General features: G+C 42.8%; 1 protein-coding gene and 1 long non-coding RNA gene across 4 annotated transcripts in view; one reads left to right on the top strand and one right to left on the bottom strand.

The window, feature by feature from the left end:
* Positions 1-6,965: 6,965 nt before the first annotated feature.
* Positions 6,966-8,009, bottom strand: LOC131519986 (uncharacterized). Its single transcript, XR_009265898.1, has 2 exons — positions 7,711-8,009; positions 6,966-7,508 (listed from the first exon to the last, which is right to left on the bottom strand). It is a non-coding gene; the product is annotated as an uncharacterized LOC131519986 (long non-coding RNA).
* A 53-nt stretch (positions 8,010-8,062) lies between these two features.
* The window catches only part of BCL2L14 (BCL2 like 14), a 54,650-nt gene continuing 37,465 nt past the window's right edge, over positions 8,063-25,247 (top strand). The window contains exons 1-2 of one of the 3 annotated variants that reach the window (XM_058743651.1): positions 8,063-8,163; positions 10,063-10,117. Coding sequence is in view for 1 of the 3 variants with exons in the window: in XM_058743650.1 (XP_058599633.1) it covers positions 11,763-11,794 (32 nt within the window). In the remaining 2 variants the exon portion in view is untranslated. Of the gene's footprint in view, positions 8,164-10,062; positions 10,118-11,685; positions 11,795-22,416; positions 22,635-25,247 lie in introns of those variants that run through there. The other 2 variants (XM_058743650.1, XM_058743652.1) reach the window with 2 other exon arrangements.

Genomic DNA, 25,247 nt, shown 5'->3' with positions numbered 1-25,247 from the left:
CAACGCTATGAAACTCAAAATCAACCACAAGAGAAAATACGGAAAGGTAAATACTTGGAGACTGAAGAACATCCTACTAAAGAATGAATAGGCTAACCAAGAAGTTAAAGAGGAAATTAAAAAGTATCTGGAAGTCAATGAAAATGATAACACCACACCCAAAACCTCTGGGATGCAGCAAAGGCAGTCATAAGAGGAAAGTATATAGCTAGCCAGGCTTTCCTAAAGAAGGAAGATCTCAGATACACAACCTAACCTTACGCCAAAGAACAGCAAATAAAATCCAAAACCAGAAGAAGACAGGAAACAATAAAGATTAGAGTAGAAATTAATGCTATTGAAACAAAAACAAAAACAAAAACAAAAAACAGTAGAACAGACCAATGAAACCAGAAGCTAGTTCTTTGAAAGAATTAACAAAATTGATAAACCACTAGCCAGTTTGATCAAAAAGAAGAAGGAAAGGACCCAAATAAATAAAATCCAGAATGAAAGAGGAGAGATCACAACCAACACAGCAGAAATAAAAACAATAATAAGAGAATATTATGAGCAATTATACGCCAATAAAATGGGCAATCTGGAAGAAATGAACAAATTCCTAGAAACATATACACTACCAAAACTGAAACAGGAAGAAATAGAAAATTTGAACAGACCCATAACCAGTAAGGAAATCGAATTAGTAATCAAAAATCTGCCAAAAAACAAGAGTCCAGGGCCAGATGGCTTTCCAGGGGAATTCTACCAAACATTTAAGGAAGAGTTAACACCTATTCTCTTGAAGGAAAACTTCCAAACTCTAAGAAGCCAGCATTACCTTGATTCCAAAACCAGACAGAGACTCCACTAAAAAGGAGAACTGTAGACCAATTTCCCTGGTGAACATGGATGCAAAAATCCTCAACAAGATATTAGCCAACCAGATCCAACAATACATTAAAAAAATTATTCACCATGACCAAGTGGGATTTATACCTGGGATGCAGGGCTGGTTCAATATCCCCAAAACAATTAATGTGATTCATCACATCAATAAAAGAAAGGACAAGAACCATACGATCGTCTCAATAGATGCAGAGAAAACATTTGACAAAATACAACATCCTTTCTTGATAAAAACCCTCAAGAAAGTAGGGGTAAAAGGAGCATACCTCGAGATCATAAGAGCCATATATGAATGACCCAACACTAATATCCTCCTCAATGGGGAAAAACTGAGAGCTTTCCCCCTAAGGTCAGGAACAAGACAGGGATGTCCACTCTTGCCACTGTTATTCAACATAGTATTGGAAGTCTTAGCCTCTGCAATCAGACAACGCAAAGAAATAAAAGGCATCCAAATTGGCCAGGAGGAGGTCAAACTTTCACTCTTCGCAGATGACATGATACTCTATATGGAAAACCCAAAAGATTCCACCAAAAAACTACTAGAATTGAGTCATGAATTCAGCAAAATTGCAGGATGTAAAATCAATGCACAGAAATCAGTTGCATTCCTATACACCAATAGGAATGAAGCAACAGAAAGAGAAATTAAGGAATCGATCCCATTTACAGTTGCACCAAAAACTATAAAATACCTAGGAATAAATCTGACCAAAGAGGTGAAAAATCTAATCACTGAAAACTGTAGAAAGCTTATGAAAGAAATTGAAGAAGACACAAAAAAATGGAAAAAGATTCCATGCTCCTGGATAGGAAGAACAAATATTGTTAAAATGTCGATACTACCCAAAGCAATCTACATATTCAATGCAATCCCTATCAAAATAACACCAGCATTCTTCACAGAGCTAGAAGAAATAATCCTAAAATGTGTATGGAACCAGAAAAGACCTCGAATAGCCAAAGCAATCTTGAAAAGAAAACCAAAGCAGGAGGCATCACAATCCCAGACTTCAAGCTATACTACAAAGCTGTAATCATCAAGACAGTATGGTACTGGCACAAGAACAGACACTCAGATCAATGGAACAGAATAGAGAACCCAGAAATAGACCCACAAACGTATGGCCAACTAATCTTTGACAAAGCAGGAAAGAATATCCAATGGAATAAATACAGTCTCTTCAGCAAGTGGTGCTGGGAAAACTGGAGAGTGACATGCCAAAGAATGAACCTGGGCCACTTTCTGACACCAGACACAAAAATAAACTCAAAATGCATGAAAGACCTAAATGTAAGACAGGAAGCCATCAAAATCCTCGAGGAGAAAGCAGGAAAAAACCTCTTTGACCTTGGCCACAGCAACTTCTTACTCAACACGTCTCCAGAGGCAACAGAAACAAAAGCAAAAATGAACTACTGGGACCTCATCAAAATAAAAAGCTTCTGCACAGCAAAGGAAACAATCAGTAAAACTAAAAGGCAACCGACAGAATAGGAGAAGATATTTGCAAATGACATATCAGATAAAGGGTTAGTATCCAAAATCTATAAAGAACTTATCAAATCAACACACAAAAAAACAAATAATCCAGTGAAGAAATGGGCAAAAGACACGAATAGACACTTCTCCAAAGAAGCCATCCATATGGCCAACCTACACATGAAAAATGCTCCACATCACTCATCATCAGAGAAATACAAATCAAAACCACGATGAGATACCACCTTACACCCGTCAGAATGGCTAACATTAACGACTCAGGCAACAACAGATGTTGGCGAGGATGTGGAGAAAGAGGATATCTTTTGCATTGTTGGTGGGAATGCAAGCTGGTGGAGCCACTCTGGAAAACAGTGTGGATGGAGGTTCCTCAAAAAACTAAAAATAGAACTACCCTAAGACCCAGCAATTGCACTACTAGGCATATATCCAAGGGATACAGCTGTGCTGTTTCAAAGGGACACATGCACCCCAATATTTATAGCAGCACTATCAACATTAACCAAAGTATGGAAAGAACCCAAATGTCCATTGATGGATGAACGAATAAAGAAGATGTGGTGTATATATATACGATGGAGTATTACTCAGCGATCAAAAAGAATGAAATCTTGCCATTTGCAACTACGTTGATGGAACTGGAAGGTATTATGCTAAGTGAAATTAGTCAGAGAAAGACAAAAATCATATGACTTCACTCATATGAGGACTTTAAGAGACAAAACGGATGAACATAAGGGAAGGGAAACAAAAATAATATAAAAACAGGGAAGGGGACAAAACAGAAGAGACTCATAAATATGGAGAACAAACTGAGGGTTACAGGAGGGGTTGTGGGAGGGGGGACGGGCTAAATGGGTAAGGGGCACTAAGGAATCTACTCCTGAAATCATTGTTGCACTATATGCTAACTAATTTGGATGTAAATTTTAAAAAATAAAAAATTAAATTAAAAATAATAATAAGGACAAAAATCAATGAAATTTAAAACAATAGAGAAAATCAAGAGTTGGTTCTTTGAAAAGAAGAATGAAATTGACTAACTTCTAACAAGACTAACAAAGAAAAAGAGGGAGAAGACACAAATTACCAATATTGGGAATAAAATAGGAGATTCACTATAGCCCCTGTAGACATCAAAAGGATAATAAGATAATTCTAGAAACAATTCTACACTCATAAATTTAACAACTTTGATGAAATAGACCAATTCCTAAGCACACACACATACACACACACACACCACCACAACTCACTCAAAATGAAATAAGCCATGTGAATAACCACATAACTATAAGGAAGTTGAATTCATAATTTTAAAACTCAAAAGAAAGAAATCTCATGGGGGGCCTGGGTGGTTCAGTCGGTTAGCCATCTGACTCTGGGTTTTGGCTCAGGTCGTGATCTCACGGTTCATGGGTTCAAACCCCACATCAGGCTCCATGCTGATGGTGCAGAGCCTGCATGGGGTTCTATCTCTCTCCCTCTCTCTCTTCCCCCTCAGCATTCTCTCTCTCAAAATAAATAAATAAACTTAAAAGAAAGAAAGAAATCTCCAGGCCCAGATGGTTTCACTAGACAATTCTACTAAATGTTTGAAGAATTAATGCCAATTCTAAACAATCTCTTCAGAATATAGAAAAGGAAGAAATATTTCCCAATTTGCTTGATTTATACCAAAAACAGACAAAGGCAGAAAACCAGAAAACTACAGACCAATATCCCCCTTGATTATAGATATAAAATCCTTAAAATATATATATATTATCTAATAGAATTTAGCAACACATAAAAAGAATTATGCACCATGACCAAATGGGGTTTATTCCAGGGATGGAAGGCCATTTCAATATTCAAAAATTAATCAGTATAATATTAACAAGCTATTGAAGAAAAATTACATGATCGTATAAATTGATGCAGAAAAGACATTTGACAAATTTCAACATCTATTCATGGTAGAAATTTTCAGAAAAATATGAATAGAAGGGAAATTCCTCAATTTGGTAAGAACATCCACCAAAAGCTTACAGCAGCATTATACTTAATGGTGAAAGGCTGAATGCTTCCCCCACCCCAAGATCAGCAATAATACAAAGATATCCACTCATCACTCTTATTCAACATGGTGCTGGAAGTGTTAGCCTGTGCAATACGAAAAAAGAAAACAAAGCAAAAAGAAAAAAAAAAATCAAAAACTCCTAGTACTAAGTTCAGCAAAGATGCAAGATATAAGACAAGCATACAAAAACCAATTTTATGTCTGTATACTAGCAGTGGACATGTGGACACCAAAACTAGAAATATAATTTTCATATTTTATAAACATTTTATATTTATAACCATTTGCCAATCACCCCAAAAATAATGAAACACTTAGATGTAAATCTACCAAAACATACCCAGGACTTTTATGCTGAAATGCTGATCAAAGAGATTTTTTAAATCTGAATGGAGAGACATAGTGTGTTCATGGACTAGAAGATTCAATATAGATTAAATATAGATATGTAGATAAAGATAAATGAACATAAGTAGATAGTGATAAGATATAGCTAATATAGATCAAGATAGATAAACATAAACGGAATATAGAATATGGATAAGGATACATGTCAATTTTCCCTAAATCGATTTCAAGATACAATGCATGTCCTATCAAAATCATGGCAAGATTTTTTTATAGATATAGGCAGTTATTCTACAACTTAAATGGAAAGGCAAGGAACTAGAATAGCTAAAAAGAAGAAAAAGAGGTGCCTACGTGGCTCAGTTGGTTGAGCATCCAACTCTTGATTTCGGCTTGGGTCATGATCTCAGTGTCATGGGATCGAGCGGTGCATCGGGCTCCATGTTGAGTATAGAGCCTACTTAAGATTCTCTCTCTCTGCCCGTCTCCTCCACTTGTACTCTCTCTTTCTAAAAGAAAAAAAAAGAAGAAAAAAGTGGAAGGAATTAATCCATAGTAATCAAGATTGTATGGTATTGGTGGAGTGATAGACCCATAGATCAATAGAACACACTGGAGAAACCAAAAATAGATACACACAAATATGCCAAACTGATTTTTGACAATGTGCAAAAGCAACTCAGTGGAGAAAAGATAGCCTTTTCAGCAAATGGTGCTGGAGTAATTGTACAGCCATGATCAGAAAATGAACCTCAACCTAAATCTCACCCCTTATACAAAAATGAACTCAAAATGGATCACAAACTTAAATGTAAAATGTAAAACTGTAAAACATTTAGAAAAAGTAGGAGAAAATATTCAGGATCTAGAACTAGGCAGAGATCTTAGCCCTGGCACCCAAAACATGATCCATAAAAGGTAAAACTAATAAATTGGACTTCATCGAAATTTAAAACATTTGCTCTGTGGAAGACCTTGTGAAGATAACAAGACAAGGTACAGAGTAGGAGAGAAATATGTGAAAACCAGATGAGTATCTAGAATATATTAAGAACTCTCAAAATTCAACAGTAAAAAAAAGCAAACAATCCAGTTAGAACACAGACAAAACACGCAAAGAGACATTTCACCAGAGCAGATATACAGGTGACAAATAAGCACATGAAAAGATGTTCTTCATTATTAGCCACTTATTTTTCAGAAGTCTGCAAGGTTCAGCTAGTATAGACCAGGTGGCTCTGTTGATCTTGGCTGGCCTCCCTATGTGTGGGGTTTAGCTGATCAAGGCTGGGTCCCTCTGTGTCAGCTGGGACTCCATTCCATGTATCTCTCAGCCTCATCCGTGAAATACACACTGAAACCACTATAAGAAGTCATGACCTACCTACCAGAATGGCCAACATAAAAAGTAGCGACAATAAACACCAAATCCTGACAAAGATGCAGAGAAAATGGGTCACCAATACATTGCTGGTGGTAATGTAAAAGGGTAGGATTTGGCAGGGTCTTTTTTTTTTTTTAACTAATCATGCAACTGCCATTATGACCCAGAAATTGAGCACATGAGCATTTATCTGAGACATGAAGACTTACATTTACACAAAAATAGTACACCGATGTTTGTAGCAGCTTTATTCATGACAGCTCCAAACTAGAAACAACCCAGATGTCCTTCAATGGATGAATGGTTAAACAAATGTAGTACATCCATACGTTGGAACACTTTACTCAGCAGTAAAAGGTAATAAACTATTGACAGATGTGATAACATAGGTATATATCTCCAGTGAATTATGCAGTGAAAAAAAAAAGCCAATTCCAAATGGTTACATCCTATATGATTTCATTCATATAACATCCTTGAAATGACAAAATAATAGAAACAGACGATAGATTGGGGGTTTCCAGGGGTTACAGAGAGGGTGGGAGCAAGAGGGAAGGGAATGTAGTCATAAATAGCAACATGAGGGATCCTTATGCTGATGAAAGTATTTTGTATCTTGACTCTACCAATGTCACTATCCTGGTTATGATACTGTACTATAGTTTTGCATGATGTTACCATTGAGGAAAACTGGATAAAGGGTGCATGGGATCTTTTTTTTTTTTTTAATGGGATCTTTATTTCTTACAAGTGCATGTAAATCTACATGGATTTCAAAATTAAAAGTTTTATTTGTTTAATTAAATAAAACCACTTATTTTTCAGAAGTCTGCAAGGTTCAGCTGATATAGACCAAGTGGCTCTGTTGATCTTAGCTGGCCTCGCTCATGTGTGGGGTTTAGCTGATCAAGGCAGGATCCCTCTGGGTCAGCTGGGACTCCATTCCATGTATCTCTCAGCCTCATCAGGCAGGCCTGGACATGTCGTTATGGCTACTATGTAGTGTGTACAAGAAAGCAAGCTCTAATGGACAAAAGTCCCCCAAGCCTGGGCTTCAGTCCTTACTTTCATATTGTAAGGGTTGAAGCAAGGTACACAACTTAGCCCAGAATCGAAGGACAAGGCAGAGCATCCTAGTCTTGAAGGGAGGGCACAAAGTCATAGGCACACGGGCACAGGGGGCAATGAACAGCTGGGGCCATGAAGGGCTCCCCCACATCAGGCTGGATCTCCTCCAGGACTGAAACTAACTATTGCCACTCTTCCTTCTCATAGGCAGACCGTGGCTATTCTCTGTTGTTTCAAGCACCTTCCAACAGGGTCTGCCAAAGACATGTCACAGGGGAAGAGAATGTATATTGTCTATAACCGTCCTACTAGGAACCAATCTGCCTGTCATGTCCACAGCCACTTGCCTCCACCTTCCCCAGCCCTGACTCAAACTTTACTCCCTCTGTCGCCCCATCTGATTCTCTTCTCACCCCTTCCGTCCTCTGGAATCCCTGTGCCTTTCCTAGCACTCACCAGATTTTATTTTACCAGAATCCCTGTCCAAAGTCACTGAGATCAGTTCTTTTGGCCTCCATTCCCTCATCTTCAAAAGGTGGATTAATAGCAGTACCAACACCACTCTCCATCAGTGTTGACATGAGGATGAAACCATTTAAGTCACATAATGAGTTTACCCCGCCTGGTGCAGAGTAACCCCTCCCTAAATTGCAGTGGCTCTGTTTTCTTTTACTAAGGGTGCAAACTGTGGGCAGTTAAAGGAATCCCAGCATTCTTAGTTAGAACTCTGAAAATATTTCCCCATAGAAACACTGTTCTATTCCATGATTGTATTCTGTTCAACTATTATTACTCCTAATCATTCTGTGGTCCTGGCAGTCCAGCCTAATCCTGAAGGTTAGATGGGTTCTCCTGGACTGGCCTGGCAAAACTAACCACCATGAAGAACATTACAGCAAGGAAAAAAATGTGAGTTCTAAACAAGTCCTTTACACATGAACTTTTGAGAGGCGCCTGGGTTGAGCATCTGACTCTTGATTTTGGCTCAGGTCATAATCCCAGAGTCATCAGATGAAGCCCCACATCCGGCTTCACACAGAGCAGGGAGCCTGCTTGGGATTCTCTCTCTCTCTCTCTCTCTTTCTCTCTCTCTCTCTCTCCCTCTGCCCCTCCCCATGTTACATGCTCTCTAAATAAATAAATAAATAAATAAATAAACAAATAAATAATAAATAAAAATTTTAAAATAAAAAAAACAAATGAACTTTTGAAATAGAACCCACTCTTAAGTTTGATATTACCTAGAAATGAACGTTATGAAGGTAGATACTTTGGAGATTGCAAACGTATCAGGCTGATGAATGGTGGATATTCTACTGACCTGAACCATCTGAGCGAGAACCTTACGAACGAGGCTAGATGCCAGAGGAACTCAGGGCCATGGGTAGGAAGCCAAACTGTGTTGTAAAGAAAACTAGGTAGACCTTGGGGGAGAGGGGTCAATGGGAGATCATAATCAATACCTGGGTATGCAGCGGTTGGGGAGAAGTCTTAGACGGGAGTCCCCAAAATGGGGAAAACGGGATCCTGAGAGCAATACCAGAGGGGTGCCTACTTGACGGTGACAGGCCCATGAAAATGGAAAGGTTGTGGCTGGAAGCTTACAAAAGTCTACCTGGGACCCAGCCAGAAAAGTAATAGCTAGACCCATACTTTGAAAATGGAATGGAATGGCCAGAAGAAATAGAAAAACTATAGCTCCAAGGCTAAGAGCCTAGAAAAGATGGATTCGGGGCCTTTATGTGGAAATGCTCGAAAAGGTTTGAATATAACACTACACCCCGAGGCTAAGCTGAGAGGTTTCAGCACACAACTGTGAGACACTCAGGACTTTTCACCGTAGTAAAATTCAGCATGAAGTTGACCTTGCAGGTGCACAGGACAGAAATGAGCAGAACGGGGAAAGGTGAGGGAGGGGATATTACAAGCAACACAGGGAGTGGGGAAAGGGGCTGGCTTTTTGTGGAGGCACCGTCCCTTCTGCACACTGGACTGGTGAGAGCCAAGCTGAGACCCAGCTGTACCTGGACCCAGGTCTGCCGGACTCGGTCTCAAACCTGTTAGTGCACCCCTCATAATACTGTGTCTGTGACTACACGTGGACCCTAACATGGCACCAAGATCCTTATGATGTTGAAACACAGAGAACTAACAGGGAATCTCAGGGATGTATCCTATATTCCTGTCTTCCTCATCCCCGACGGTGGTCATGACGCTTCTGCTTGAACAATTTCACTGATGGAATCTCACTTCTCATGAGACACCCATCTCCTTATTCAAGGATTGTCATGGGGCACATGGGTGGCTCAGTCGGTTAAATGTCCAGCTCTTGGTTTCGGCTCAGCTCATGATCTCCTGTTTCATGAGATCGAGCCCCCTGCCGGGCTCTCTTGGGATTCCTGCTTGGGATTCTCTCTCTCCCTCTCTCTCTCTGCCCCTCCCCAGTGCATGCTCGCTCTCTCTCTCTCTCTCTCTCTCTCTCAAAATGAATAAACTTAAACTTAAAAAAATAAATAAATAAATAAAATCCTGTCCTGTGAAGGATTCTCTCCAACCAAACAGATCAGATCTGCCCCCTGGTGACTTCTACTGCTTGTCCTCGTTCTGTTCTCTGGAATGGAGCAGCTAAATCTAATCCTTCCTCCCCATGAGGCCCAGTTCCATTCTGCTAAATCTTCTCTCTTCTAGGATAAATGGTACACATTACACAACCTTAATAATCAAGTCAATGAGCGTTTCATGATGGCCTTGACGTAAGCAGAGCACAGTGCCCATGCGAAGTGAGTAAATTGTCTCTTTGTTCTTCAGGCAAACCGGGCGAAGACAGAAGCATGGATGGTGAACTCTAATACCAAGAAGACTGGTAAGTATTATAAAAAAATGTTCAGAGCTTGCCATGGTGTAGCTATGGGGAAAGTGTAGACCAGTTCACCTTGGGGAATCTGAAAAAAGACTTCTAAGAAGAGGTGGGAGTTGAGCTAGGGCTTGCAAGACTTTGACAAGCAGATGGAGGGAAGGAGGCAGGTGGGGAGTGAAACAAGCAGAGGACATGGGCTTGAGGACCTCGGCTCTCAACTTCCTACTTGACCTTGAGCATATTTTAAATGAGGGCCCTAAACTAAATGATCTCTAATGTCTGGTGCTAGAGACCCAATAGGGTGTGAGCTTGAGCATTCCAATTTAGGCAACAGTCCAAACCTGTGAAGCCCTGCCTATATCAAGGGAGTGGCATATGTGTTTGGGACAGGAGGTGGGGGGATAAGAGGAGGATAATCCATTCACTATTCTGCCTGTCACACTGATTCTGCACCCCTCACCATTCTGACCGTGTCATGTTGGGATACTGACAATGTCCTTCTTAGACTGGCAGTTACTATGAGCCAGACACCTTTGGAAGCATGACATATTTACTTTTACATCCCATGGACTCCTCACAGCAGCCCTATGAGATAAGTACAAGTTTTATTATTCCCATTTTACAGATGAGAAAACGGAGGCACAGAGAGATCAAATATCTTGCCCGAGTTCATTGAGCAAGGATTTGAACTCAGGTAGTCTAACTTCCTACCTTACTTCTTCAATAAAAAACAGAAGAGCAGGGCACCCGGGTGGCTCAGCCGGATGAGCATCCAACTCTTGATTTGGGCCCAGGTAAAGATCTCCCAGTTCGTGGGATCGAGCCCCGCACTGGGCTCTGCGCTGGCAGCGTGGAGCCTGCTTAGGATTCTCCCTCTCCCTCTCCCTCTCTCTCTCTCTCTCTCTCTCTCTCTCTCTCTCTCTGCCCTGCCCCCATTCGTGCTCTCTCTCTCAATAAATAAATAAACATTTGTTAAAAACACAAGGGCAGAACTGAGCACAGCTCTGTGGGCATGCTCTCCCTTACTAGGGTGAGAATACTGTTAAACTGTAGCTTCTTTTGCCCTCCCATTCACCCAGCCTAAGACATCAGCTTTCTTGGATGCCATGCCACATCAATTCATTCTGAGCTAGCAGTCACCTAAAGCCCCTAAAAGGCTTTTGACAGGAGCTGCTCTTAAACCAGGTCATTCGCATTCTGTTCGCATGCAGTGGATTAGTGAATCCCAGATGCTGGGTTGTTCATAAGCCTTTTAGATTCTCGGTAGTAGCTCCTGGTTTCACCCTACAATAATTCTGAAACATGATATGTTATCCAACGTTCCTGTTCCCAGCTTAGTAATAATATAACATGAACAGCTAATGGTTAGTGGAGGATTCATTAACTAAATGTGTTTCATGTAGTATCTTCTATAGTAGTTTTGTCTTTACACGATTTGTGATTGTTGTTGTTGTTACTATCGTTCTCATTTAAGGGAAAAGAAAATCAAGGCTAGTGAAGTTAAGAGACTTGCTCAACATCCAATCGGGAAGTGACAGACCCAAGGTCCATATCCAAGATTGTTCAATTCTGGGGCCAGAACTCATTCATATGCTTTCCCACCTCTTTGCATCATCTAGAAACTTGCCATTATCTAAGTCAATCACAAAAAATGTCAAACAGAATCAAGGACAGAACTCAGAGGTAAATTATATCCCTCTAGGCATATATGAATCAATTATTCAGGTAGTCATACATAGATTGAGGCATTTTTTTACATAATATTGAAAGGCCAGAGAAGTTTAGCGATCTGCCCAAGCTCAGACACTTAGGGAAGAAAGGAGATGAAAAAGAAAACGATCTTGGGGCACATGGGTGGCCCAGTAGGTTGAGTGTCTGACTCTTGATTTTGGCTGAGATCATGTTCTCGTGGTTCCTGGATTAGAGCCCTACGTGGGGCTCTGTGCTGACAGTGTGGAGCATGCTTGGGATTCTCTCTGTCTCTGTCTCCCTCTCTGTGCCCCTCCTCCACTCACTCTGTATCTCTCTCAAAAAATAAATAAGTAAGCTTTTTTTTATAAAAGGAAAACGACCCAGAGAGGTCAGGCCCTTCATTCCATCAGCACACGCTTCAAGTATAAATGAGTATAAACATATCCAGAAAGTTTTGCAATTACAACGTCATCGAGACTGCAATTCGCCAACTTGTTCACATGCGTCTCACGAGCATCTTTGTCAAAAACCGTGCTGGAGCAAACGTGCACTTCATCAAAGACACCCCCCTGCCCCGAGGGAGATGGGATGAGTCTGCCCTGATGGCCTCTCAGCGAACACGCAGAAGCCCCCATTCTAACAGCTCACAAATCATCCTTTTACTAATGCGGTGTAGGATTTGGCAGGGAATTACCACAGGTGAAGCTTTGGGAGGCATGCCAGCTCCCTGAAAACTACGCAAATCATCTCCAGGCATCAGGCTCCACTCAACACTGGCCCTGCGTCTCCCTGCCCTGTTGAACACACCTCTGTCATCTCCTCTTGACTGAAAACTTCAACTTGCCTCAGACTCTTCCAACTGAGACTGTTTTCCTTGGTAAGAGAAGAGAGAAGTCCAATTGAACCAGAGTGGTCTGCTCTTCTTTCTCCCTTCTGTTGTTGGAAATGAATCTTAAAAAAAAAAAAAATCCTTTCTTCTGTCATTAATATTTTCAAGAACCTCAGCAGAGACTGACCCTCACTCCAGGCCAGTTCCCCTCTTTTGTATTTGCTCTCTGTCCTAGCCACTGACAAAGACTCTCTTCTTGCCTGAACTTCATTCAGCCAGGCTCCTCTGAGCCCCGTTGAGGGCCCCATCCTTGGGTATGCTCTCCCAGAGTCCAGTTGTAGCAAGAATCCTTTCAGGTCAGTTTAGCCAGAATCTCCCACCCTTGATAGAAGATCCCCCTTGATACCTGACCAGATTCTTCCTTCCCCGCCATCCCCCAGGGAATGTCTGGCCGCCCTGACCTGCCTCCAGCAAGAACCCTATCAGGTTGGGTTAGCCAGATTCCCCCTTATTCGAGATTCTTCTTCTTGGCAATTTTCTATCCACTGACCCCTTCCATTAGGAAATCCCACTTTGCCTGTTGTTAAATTAAGAGCTAAGCCCAATGTCCCTGCCCTACTGCAGAACCTCAGTACCTAGTCCTGAATTTTGTCCACCTTATCATTTTAACAAGTGACAGAATAATTTTTTAACACCTCTTTTGGACACATTTTATATGTGTTCATCTTTTTTTTTTTTTTTTACTTTTTTTAAAATTTTTGATAGGCAGAGAGAGACAGAGCACAAGTAGGGGAGGGGCAGAGAGAGAGGGAGACACAGAATCCAAAGCAGGCTCCAGGCTCTGAGCTGTCAGCACAGAGCCCAACGCGGGGCTTGAAATCACGAACCGCAAGATCATGACCTGAGCCGAAGTCGGACGCCCAACTGACTGAGCCACCCAGGCGCCCCATTAATGTTAATTTGTTTCTAGAAAGAGAGAGAGAACAAGGAGGGCAAGAGAGAGCGGGAGACAGAGAATCCCAAGCAGGCTCTGCACTGTCAGCATAGAGCCCAATGTAGGGCTCAAACCTGATCTGTGAGATCATGAACTGAGCTGAAATCAAGAGTCGGTTGGTCGCTTAACTGACTGAGCCTCCCAGAAGCCCCTGTGTGTGTTTTTTTAAAGTGAGAGCTCATGTAAGGACTTCCTTTTGACCTCAAAATCAAATGTCTTCCCTTTGCTTCCTTCTCCAGATCATTCCCTTCTACTTACCCAATAAGAGGCAGAATCAGGATTCAGCTCCAAACTCTTTGCCTACACAGCCTGAGCCCTTATGGTACTATATTATTTGTAAATGAGTTATTAACTAAGCCATTAAAAACAACCAATACCAGAACCTTGAGACCTCTATCCCAATGCCTCTCAATCAATTAGACAATTAAAGAGGAATCTGAAAGGAACATGAAGTGCAGAGAATTAAGTGATTTTAACCAATGTTAGGAGATAATTTTTTCAAAGGTAAAATAAACAAAGCTGGGCCCTAGGTAAAGTGGTAAGGAGATTTTAAATAGTAATGTACTCCGCAATAGGAAAAGAGTCTACCGTGAACTGAACTAAGCTTGGATTTGCACAGGGTGAATGTGTATTTTAAAGGGAGAATGGAGGGGCGCCTGGGTGGCTCAGTCGGTTGAGCGTCCGACTTCAGCTCAGGTCACCATCTCACGGTCCGTGAGTTCGAGCCCCGGGTCGGGCTCTGGGCTGATGGCTCAGAGCCTGGAGCCTGCTTCCGATTCTGTGTCTCCCTCTCTCTCTGCCCCTCCCCCGTTCATGCTCTGTCTCTCTCTGTCTCAGAAATAAATAAATGTTAAAAAAAAAAAAAAAAGAAAAGAAAAAAAAATAAAGGGAGAATGGAGTAGAGACCCAGAGAGCAGAACAGAGTGAAAAATTACAAGAAAGGAGGTCTAGTCCATGTGAAACCATCTGGGTCTGTTAGGCTCCTGCCCTCCCACAGACACTGGCAGACAGGGGCCCGGGGCTCAGGTGCTGTCTCGAACAAACTAAGTTCTTTTGTGATCCTTGAGTTTTCTCGGGCAGGCAGTTTAAGGGGGCCTAGCTAAGGTCATTGTTGGGATGTGGCCATATGCTGTTGGCAATTATGTCAGTGTTTCACTCAAGTCTTTATAGGCCAAGGTTGAGGCCTAGTCAAAAAAAGGGCTCAGAGGAGCCTGGCTAGAATGTGGTCATAGAGAATCTTTCTTCAACTTCCACATAATACAAAAGAATATGTGTCAAATATTTTATTTACCTCATTAATGGATGGTGGGACTGGTATAATACTACAACCAGTTCAAAGGAGAACTTAAACTACCACGCATTTATAGTCAGTTGAGAAATGCCGGAACAGGGGCTCCTAGGTGGCTCAGTCAGTTAAGCGTCTGACTTTGGCTCATGTCCTGATCTCATGGTTCATGGGTTCAAGCCCCGCATCGGGCTCTGTGCTGACAGCTCAAAGCCTGGAACCTGCTTCGGATTCTGTGTCTCCCTTTCTCTGTCCCTCCCCACTCATGTTCTCTCCCTCTCTCTCTCTCAAAAATCAACATAAAAAAAATTTTTTTTTAATGCTGGAATAAATTGACAAATAGAGGCAAACTGGAAAAACAGGTCAATATCCACAGGACAATTAACAACCCCATTCCACAGGAGCCCATCTGCATTTTAATGGAAGGAACACTTTGTATTACTATCAGTCTCCTGTAAGTCAGCTTTTGTCTCTACAGAGTTGTAAAATAACCCCATCAGAAGCAAGCAAAGACGCACACATCTGTAAAATCAAATAATGTCCAAAGGTTCCAGCATTCCATTGAAAGGATATCCAATAATATCTTTTCATCCACTTCAAAACCTTCGTGTTTTCATCTACACCAATCTTCTTGTTCTGTATACCAAGCTCAACAGCAGTAAAAGTGAGTCCAGAAAATCAAAAAGATGATTGAAAAGCATCGATGATCAGGGATAGATCCACACAATAAGTATTAAGAAGACAGTCAATTTCGGTGGTTCGTTTCCTGAACTCTGAAGCCTGGTGGTCTAGGCTCCCTCAAAACCCAACATCGCCGCCACACTGGTCGTGTTATATTAGGCACTTTTTCTCAGTTTCCCTGTGCCCTCAAAATCCTCATCTGTAACATGGGTATAACAACAAGTACCTATTCCATAGCTGAGGGAATCATTGATAAAGTCTGGGTAAATTACAGATGTCATCCTTATGCCTGTGGGAGCCTGTGGCCATGAAAACCTGCCTCTCTTCAGCCTACAAGGCAATGTTTGGCTAGGCCAGATTTCTATCTTCATGATCACAAATTCTACACCAAGGTCAACATTAATTCTTTCTCCCAGGGTTCCCATTGCTTCTAGGAGACTAACCAGTTCCTGTCTGCCAAGTGCAAGAGTCAAGTGTAAGCAAAATTTATCACCATTGCCTCCTTTGACTTGAGCGATGACATCAGCACCAAGTATGAGGTTCTCCTTGTTTATCAGGAGTGTTTAGCAAAAGCCACGGTAGTGTAAACGTGCTGTCACAACTATACTCTGCTTCTGTGCCACTGTGATCCCTGTTCCAAAAGCACCATCCATCTTCCCTCTAGTCATAGCAAGACCCCCAAAACAGCACCTCAATTCTTTTGGTTTGTCTTCGCTCAGACATTCTAACCCCAACTTACAGGATCTCCTTGCAGGTGTACAGGAGGGAAAAAAAAACCCTTTCTTTGGCCTCCTGGGTACTTCCACTGGGAGCCTGTAAATTAGACAAAGGGAGATTCACAACAGAAAAACAAAGCCAAGTTTATTAACACATACAGCTTACATACACATGGGAGAAACTCAGTGATGAGTAACTCAAAAGGGTGGCTAGAACTTGGGGCTTACATAGCATCTTAACAGAACAACAGTACATCTACACAACTATAGCAAACAAAGAAGCAGTTGTTATCAGACCTGCAAGTACTTTCTGTGGCTATGCCCTGGGGCTCAGAGCAGAGGGAACAGGCACAAATTCTCATCTCTGAGTCTCACCCAGGAGAGTGAGTGCACACTTTACTATCTGCTGCCTGAGGGTCTTGCTTCTAATTAGCACACATCTAAGTGCGAACTGCAATCCTTCCTGGAGCCTGAAAGAGCTGGTGGGCAGTTCCCCAGCCTTCTCTCTCCTACCGGCTCCAACAGTAAAACCAAGTTGTTGGTATCTCCTTGGAAGGGTCTTGTCAACACATCTAGGGCCCCAACTTTTAAGGCTGCCGCCTGAGGGCTGGGCTGCCAAATCACCCGGCTCTGATAGCTAACACGGCTTGCCTCTGCCTTCTCCCTTTAGCCCACTCCAAATCACCAGTATCTCTCTCGAAGGAACTTGCACACATGGCTGGCACCCTAGCTTTTGCAGATGTCACCCAAGGACAGGCCCCCAGATCACTTGGTTCTGAAAGCCAACAGGCCTTGCACTCACAGATCCCATAGAACTATAGCCAACAGCCCACCTTCACAGACATATACTTAGGTCCAGTGTAGAGGGAGGCAGGCAAAAAAGCCCATCGCCCAGTTTCTACTGGAAGGGCCCTAATTATATACTTTCTCAGCTGCTGCCAGAGGGTTTGGCGTCCAATATAGATGCAAACTATGATTCTCCCCTTTGAGACACTGACAGGTTTTGGCACACCTTCAAGTTCTGGGAGCCACTAAGAACAGAGCATGGATAATCACAAAGGTTCGGGGGACAACCAATAGCCATTCTTTTTAAAAAAAATTTTTTTTTAATGTTTATTCGTTTTTGAAAGACAGAGAGAAACAGAGTACAGCAGGGGTGGGGCGGAGAGAGAGGGGGAGCACAGAATCAGAAGCAGGCTCCAGGCTCTGAGCTGTCAGCACAGAGCCCGACACGGGGCTCGAACCCACCAACCGTGAGATCATGACCTGAGCCGAAGTCGGACGCTCAACTGACTGAGCCACCCAGGTGCCCCAACCAATAGCCATTCTTAGAGAGATTGAGTCAGTACTCAAAAACCTCCCAGCAAAGATAATGAAGATGGCTTCTTTGGTAAATTGTACTAAACATTTAAAGAAGAATTAATACCAATCCTTCTCAGTCTCCCAAAAAAGAAAAGACAAGGAGACACTTCCAAACTCATTTTATAATACCAACATTACTCTAATACCAAAACCAGACAAGAACACTACAAGAAAAGAAGATTAAAGGCCAATATTCCTGATGAACATAGATGCAAAAACCCTCAAAAAAATATTAGCAAAACAAATTCAGCAATGCATTTAAAGAATCAATACACTATAACCAAGTAGGATTTCTTCCAGGGATGCCAGAATAGTTCAACATCCACAAATCAATGTGACGCACCAGATAACAAAATGAAAGATAAAAAGCATACAATCATCTCAGTAGATGAAGAGAAAACATTGGACAAAATTTGATTTCTTTCATGATGAAAACTCTCAACAGATTGGGTACATAAGGAACATGCCTCAACATTATAAAGGACAAATATGACAAACCCACAGCTAACATCATACTCAATGGTGAAAACTGAAAGCTTTTCCCCTAAGATCAGGAATAAGACAAGGATACCCACTCTAGCCACTTCTATTCAACATAATACTCAAAGTCCTAGCCAGAGCAATTAGGCAAGAAGAAGAAAAAAATCAAAGGTATCCAAATAAGAAAAGAAGAAGTAAAATTGCCCCTGTTTGTAGATGACATATTATAAGCCTAATACACACACACACACACACACACACACACGCACACTCACACACACAGCCCGTTAGAGGGGTACCTGGGTGGCTCAGTCAGTTGGATGTCTGACTCTTAATCTCAGCTCAGGTCTTGATCTCGTGGTTCGTGAGTTCGAGCCCCTTATGAGGCTCTGCTGACAGTGCAAAGCCCGCTTGGCGTTCTCTCTGCCTCTCTCTCTGCCCCTCCCTTTCTCACTTGCTCTCTCTCCCAAAATAAATAAACCTAAGCAAGGAAAAACCTGTTAGACCTAATAAAGGAATTCAATAAAGTTTCAGATACAAAACTCAATATACAAAAATCGGCTGCATTTCTACATACTAACATTAACTATTGAAAAAAGAAAATGAAAAAAAAACAATCCTATTTATAATATCCCATTTACAGTAGCACCAAAAATCATAAAATAGGCATGAATTTAACAAAGGAGACATATTTCATTCAGTTGCATGATTGAGATTGAAATAAGAATGAGAGTCAGAGCCCCAGAGGAGTATGTTATCCACTCTAAAATCTGTACATCTGGACTTTCAACTCTTATTTGATAGTCACTCTATACTCACAAAGATGGGCAAAAACCCCAAAGTTTTCCTGAGGATGAGCTATTTTTTTTCACTTTTATTTATTTAAAAAAATGTTTTAAGTTTATTTATTTTGAGAGACAGAGAGAGGAGGGTCAGAGAGAGAAGGAGAAAGAGAATCCCAGGCAGGCTCCGTGCTGTCAGCGTGGAGACCAATGTGGGGCTCGAACTCATGAGCCATGAGATCACGACCTGAGCCGAAACCAAGGGTTGCACTCTTAACCGACTGAGCCACCCAGGTGCCCATGATGATGAGCTTTTTATTCATACATCCAAACACTTAGGGATTTTTCCCTTAGACATATTTCCCACAATAATTTCAATAAATTCCAGAATCCAAGATTAATGCAAATTGAAAATAAAAATAACAATTTCAAAAATATCCATTGCCAATAATTCAACTCTTAGGACTCATTCCTCAGTAAACAATACAAAATATGGGCAAAGATACAGTTTGCCAAAAAATATGGGCAAACTATACTCTGCAACATTATTTATAACAGTGAACACATGAAAATAGACATCTTAAAAATGCCTGGTTGAATAATCTTAGTGCTTCCATTCACTGGACTTACACAGCCATTAAAAATTCTCTTTACAGGGAGCCTCGGTGGCTCAGTCAGTTAAGTGTCTGACTCTGGATTTGGCTTAGGTCACGATCTCATGGTTCGTGGGCTCGAGCACCACAACAGAGCCAGCTTGGGATTCTCTCTCTCTCCCTCCCTGCCCCTCCCCTGCTCGTGTTTTCTCTCTCTCTCTCACTCTCTCTCTCTCTCAAAATAAATAAATAAAACTTGAATATCCTATTTACAAAATACGTTTGTTGGTAGGGAGATAACTTTATGATAGACGTTAAGTGCAAAAAGCAAGTCATAGGGGTGCCTGGCTGGCTCAGTTGGTAGAGCATGGGGCTCTTGATCTCAGGGTCATGAATGAGGTCAAGCCCCACGGTGGGTGTGGAGCCGACTTAAAAAAAAAAAAAGCAAGCCGCAAAACTATGATAACGTCTTAACTATGTAAAACTATGTACATTGTGTTTGTTCAGGAATCCTTCTGGTTGAAAGAAACACTCAAATCAGCTGAGTTAAAAAAAAAAAAAGGGCGGGGGGAGGAGTCTCCCAGCCTCCAGGTGGCCAGTGGAGAGCTCTCAGTTATTGCTTATTGCTTCTCTCCTTATTTCTCCCCAGTTCTCTCCTGATTGCTTCCTTCCTCACTTTTTCTGCCTGCCAGCTTTTTCTCCTCTGCTGCACAGGACCCAAACACGACCTCCCAAATGAAACACCCAGTGGAGGTAGCTAGACTCTCTGTAACACAATTCCAAATTTCAGGCAGACGGAATTGAATTGGCCCAACTTGGGTCGTAGACCATCCACTTCTTGTCCGGTTGGATATGATTATTTAGGGTAGAGGTCATTTTGTCCAGCCGGCTGCAAGGGTGCCTTCGGAGAAGTGCGTAATTGGAAGCAGTGAGAAAGGGAAGGGCAGAGGGCCGGGCAGACGCTTGGGAGGTAGCTAGAGGTTATTAACATAGAGGGAAGGAAATAAGCCACATTTTTAATAACATTGATCACTGAATGACTGGATCATGATGGTCTTTATTTTATCTATGCTATTTTACACTTTACAAGTGTTCTACAACGCTGTGTTTTTTTAGAATCAGGAAAAATGTGGGTTGGGTTGGGTTTTTTTTTTCATATATAACAAGTTTTGAGTCCCATCCCTTTATGTGCTAGCTTGTTATGGGAGTTGCCAGGTTGAATGATTAATGGACGTTCTCTGTCCTCAATGAGCCTGCCTCCTTGTGCCAGTTGCCCCTTCCTTGTGTTTGTACTTAACCTTGCCAAGACCGTGTGGGATTCTAAGTCGTTTCTGAAGCCAGTGTCATTCAGTTATGTAACTCTGAACGCCAATAACAACTGTAGTCTGTACCATGTGACTTAGTTATTGGTGGTATGCAATTGTTGATTCTTGAACTGTTTCAAATGAATATTCTTAAAAAAAAAAAAGTCTAAGTTTTTTTTGTTTTTTTTTTTTAAAGAAAAACCATTCTAGGGGCTTCTGGGTGGCTCAGTTGTTTGAACGTCCAACTCTTGATTTTGGCTCAAGTCATGATCCCAGGGTCCTGGGATGGACCCCGGCATCACGCTGAGCATAGAGCCTGCTTGGGATTCTTTCTCTCTCTCTCTCTCTCTCTCTCTCTCTCTCTCTCTCCCTCTGTCCCACTTTCTGCGTGTATGTGCTCTCTCTCTCTCTCTCTCTCTCTCAAAAGAAAAAAAAAGAAAAAGAAAAGCCATTCTTAATATTTTAATACTCCTTAAGTTGGCTGACTAGCACACGTTATGTGCAATAAATATTAGTTTTCTGGTTAAAATTCACTTTGTCACCATAGAACTAACTTTCCCATAACCACCGTCCATTTGTTTCTCATGGACCTGTTTGCCTAACATCTAAACGGCCAATTCTTCCTTCACTTTTATGAAATTAGCCTTAATTCCTCTTTCCCCACCTCACACTTCCTTCACCTTCTTGTTTTACTGGCCAGCTCTCAAGGTTTCAAGATCACACATATGGCCATAAATGTCTCTTTCAGTTAAGAATCTGGATAGAATGTGAAATCATATTTAACTGTCTTCTTTCATATACATAGTGAATTCTATTTTTAAAATGTGAAAAAAAGGGGGGTCGGGGAGTGGCGTCTGGGTGGCTCAGTTGGTTAAGCATCAGGCTTTGGCTCAGGTCATGATCTCATGGTTCATGGGTTTGAGCCCTGCATCGGGCTCTGCATGGAGCCTGCTTTGGATCCTCTGCCCCACCCCCCCCTCTCTCTCTCTGTCTCTCTCTCTCTCTCTCTCTCTCTCTGCCCCCCTCTCTCTCTCTCTCTGTACTCATCTCTCAAAATAAATAAACGTTGAAAAACTAGTAATAAAATAAAATTGTGGGGGGAAATGAGTTTTTGTGGCTTCTATGGCTGGGGTTAGAGTCAGTCTTTAAAGCCTTGCCAGTGGTTCCATTTGAAATATAATCTTTGAGTCACAGAGGAGAAGTAACATGATACAGTGTGAGGCTAGGAGAGCCAGGGTACGGATCTCAGCTCAACTGGCAGGGACCATTAGCAAAATACAGCGTGTTTCCCTGAGCCTGTTTCCTCATCTGTAAAATGGGAATCATAACACCTGCTTCTCAGTGTCTTTAAGATTAAATGCGTTACAATAGCTGCCACGTACATATTAGGTGGTCAGTAAACATTTGTTAACCTGATGAAATGTAAAGAACTTGCAGAACTATCAGGAAAACACCCACCTAATTGCCCCAAAGGGCAGTGAGAGTTTTTGATAAAGGAGGTAGAACTACTTTTAGTCAAATTGCATGGGCAAAGGTCAACCCCTCCTTCAGTTAAAAAGCTGGGGGCAGGGCTTAACCAGGAAGTGTAGTCCTTCCGTAAGCCTCCCTTCAGCCTTACTAGTCCCAAACCTGAAGCAGCTACAGTCAGATGGGATCTTGGGTCACATGAGCCTCCCTAAATGAGAAGCCAAGAAGACTGGGTGAACGTTTCCTCTTAAGTTTTGTGGAGAGAGACTCAGGTACAGAAATACCTTGCTGCCTACCTGACCTGAAGCAGGAAAAACCACTGACAGCTGCGTTCCCAGGTAACACCAGGGGGCACCAGTGTTCCCAGGAGGACCCAGTCTGGGTTTTCAGTCCTGGGTTTGCTAAAGGAGGCAAATCCAACCAGGGGAGAGGTTTACTGGGTTTATTAAAAAGTTCTTAACATGTAAACTCGGAAGCCAAATGACAGCGAAGAATCTAGTTTGTTGGGGTTTCCAGAAAAAGGAGAGAGAAAGAAGTATTAGGTTTCTCTTTCATTTCTCCTTTGCTGTAGAAGGTTTGAAATAGCTCAGTTAAGCATATGTAACTGGCTGGATCATGTATAACACTATGCAGTCCTCTCTCATTGTAGGACAAGGTGTATGATGGAGTGACAGCCAGTCAGGGGCCAAGAGCTCACGGAGGTGCTGTCTCCTAGAGCAGGGAGGGGGCTGAGGACGGGAATCCCCGGGTTTGCGCCCAGGGTCCTGGGCACCTTGTGGGAACGCGGTCTAGCTCTGGCAGACCCTCACTGGCAAGGCCCAGGTAAAATGGGAAATCCCTCTCCCTCCCCTCTAGAAAGCTCCCTCCTGTCTGAGCCCACCCCCACCCCCTGCCCTGTTAGAGCCTCAGTCCTTTTGTATAACTGAAGTGCTCTAAGGCTCTGTCTCTCAGGTTCCCTTCTGTTGTGGGAAGTGAAGATATTTTTAGCTCATTTCACCATTAGGATTACAAAACGTGTCCTCCTCGGAGATGGCAAACAGGGGAGAGGCATGGAGGTATAAAGCTGTCTGGAGTTCAGGGAGGAAGGAAAAGACAGCCTCTGAAGGGCACAGGGGCCACAGGGTGCCGAAGGGAAGGCTCGAGGCAACCAGACAAAATTCAGCTGACAGGTCTGGGAACCCCCTGGGGGATGAGTGTCTGTGTACAGGCGCGCGTGGCACCCGGGCCTCATCTGTACATCCAGAGCTGGTGGAAGTGGGCTCGTGGGCTGAGCCCTCCACGGCCTTGGCCTTCGCACCGGGCAGACCCGCACGCGGCAAACTGAGCTCAATTCTGTCGGGCTCGCTTCGGCCACCAGTCACGGCAGCCTCCGTGCCGGAACCACGAGAGGCACGCGTGCTTGTCCGTTACCTGCCACGGGGAGGGAAGTGAAATCCAGCCTCAGCAGTGAATCCACCGCTAGAAATCCCCAGAAGTGTGTCTGTCTGGTGATGAGAGCTGAGGACCTTCCCGAAGTTTCGGACTTCCCAGCTGAACATACAGTGCCGCCCACACAGCCCTCTGGGCAGGGGCTCCCAAAGGGAGAAGGGACACCGGGGGACTTTGGCCATTTAGGAGGGGAGAGGGGAGGGAGGACCCGTAAGAGAGGGAAGAGAGGCCAACGCTCTCGGACCTTGCTTGCGAAAGTAGGTTTGCCGTGGTTTGTTATGGATAAGGAGAGTGGATATAGACCGAGGGTGGAGCAGCAGGGCTGAGGATCCTGAGTCACTGAGTTAGAATAAGCCTCACGGGTCTTACCGTGTAGCGGATCCCCCAGTCCAGGCTCTGAACCAGCCCGGGGTGGGGGGAGGGGGCACCCAGGCCTTCCTTCCGGCCACATGCAGAATATTTATGGTGTGAGTTTCCATAAATTCAAAAGTTGGGCTTTTCATACAGAGAAAGACAGATACCATATATTTTCTCTCTTATGTGGATCCTGAGAAACTTAACAGAAACCCATGGGGGAGGGGAAGGGAAAAAAAAAAAAAAAAAGAGGTTAGAGTGGGAGAGAGCCAAAGCATAAGAGACTCTTAAAAACTGAGAATAAACTGAGGGTTGATGGTGAGTGGGAGGGAGGGGAAAGTGGGTGATGGGTATTGAGGAGGGCACCTTTTGGGATGAGCACTGGGTGTTGTATGGAAACCAATTTGACAATAAATTTCATATATTGAAAACAAAAATAAAATAAATAAAAAGTTGGGCTTTTACTTTCCACAGGAATAGCTGAGAGCAGAAGGGACCCAACAGGTGATACGCTAACGCAATCCTGCTTTAAAACAAGCCTTAGCTATAAAGTTAACGGCTCTCCCTTCGTTTACAATGAGGATCAGTAGAGGGCAAGACCCTACGCTTGTCAAATGCATTTAACGTGTCTGAACTGACACTTTCATGTCTCCACTATTTTATTTTAGCCCAGTGCTTTGCAGGCGCTGGTCACAGCACCTACCCACTCCCCACCTCCCATATCCCCATATCCCCCCCCCCCCCACCGTAGGGCTGCCTCATCTGGGCCAATACCTGAGCTCTGTGATGCTTTCGGCTTCTCTCTCATTTTCAGACTTGCCCTTTGGCTGGGCCAAGGGCTCCATCCCTTTCTAGCTTGTAACACGACAAAAATCTCTTTCACGTGGAAAGACTGTGTGCTCCATCTTGACCTCAGTAATTTTCCCCTTTTCTGCTCTTGCTCCTGAGTCAGCATCTAGCAAACTCTTTTCGTAAAGAGGTCAGACCCCACTTCTCTCAATCAGTGCCACATACACACACACACACACACACACACACACACGCACACACACACATGCGTGCACATGCACACACACAATTTTAAAGTCGTCCCACTACGTTAGAAAGGTTTGGGGTTTTTTAACTTACGTGCAGGTTTCTTCAGAAGCATAGTATGGCTTGAGGAGAGG

The sequence above is a fragment of the Neofelis nebulosa genome, chromosome 8, assembly GCF_028018385.1.
Source record: "Neofelis nebulosa isolate mNeoNeb1 chromosome 8, mNeoNeb1.pri, whole genome shotgun sequence".
Lineage (NCBI taxonomy): Eukaryota > Metazoa > Chordata > Mammalia > Carnivora > Felidae > Neofelis > Neofelis nebulosa.
Note: the sequence above shows the minus strand (reverse complement) of the source record. Positions and strands in the feature narration are given on the sequence as shown.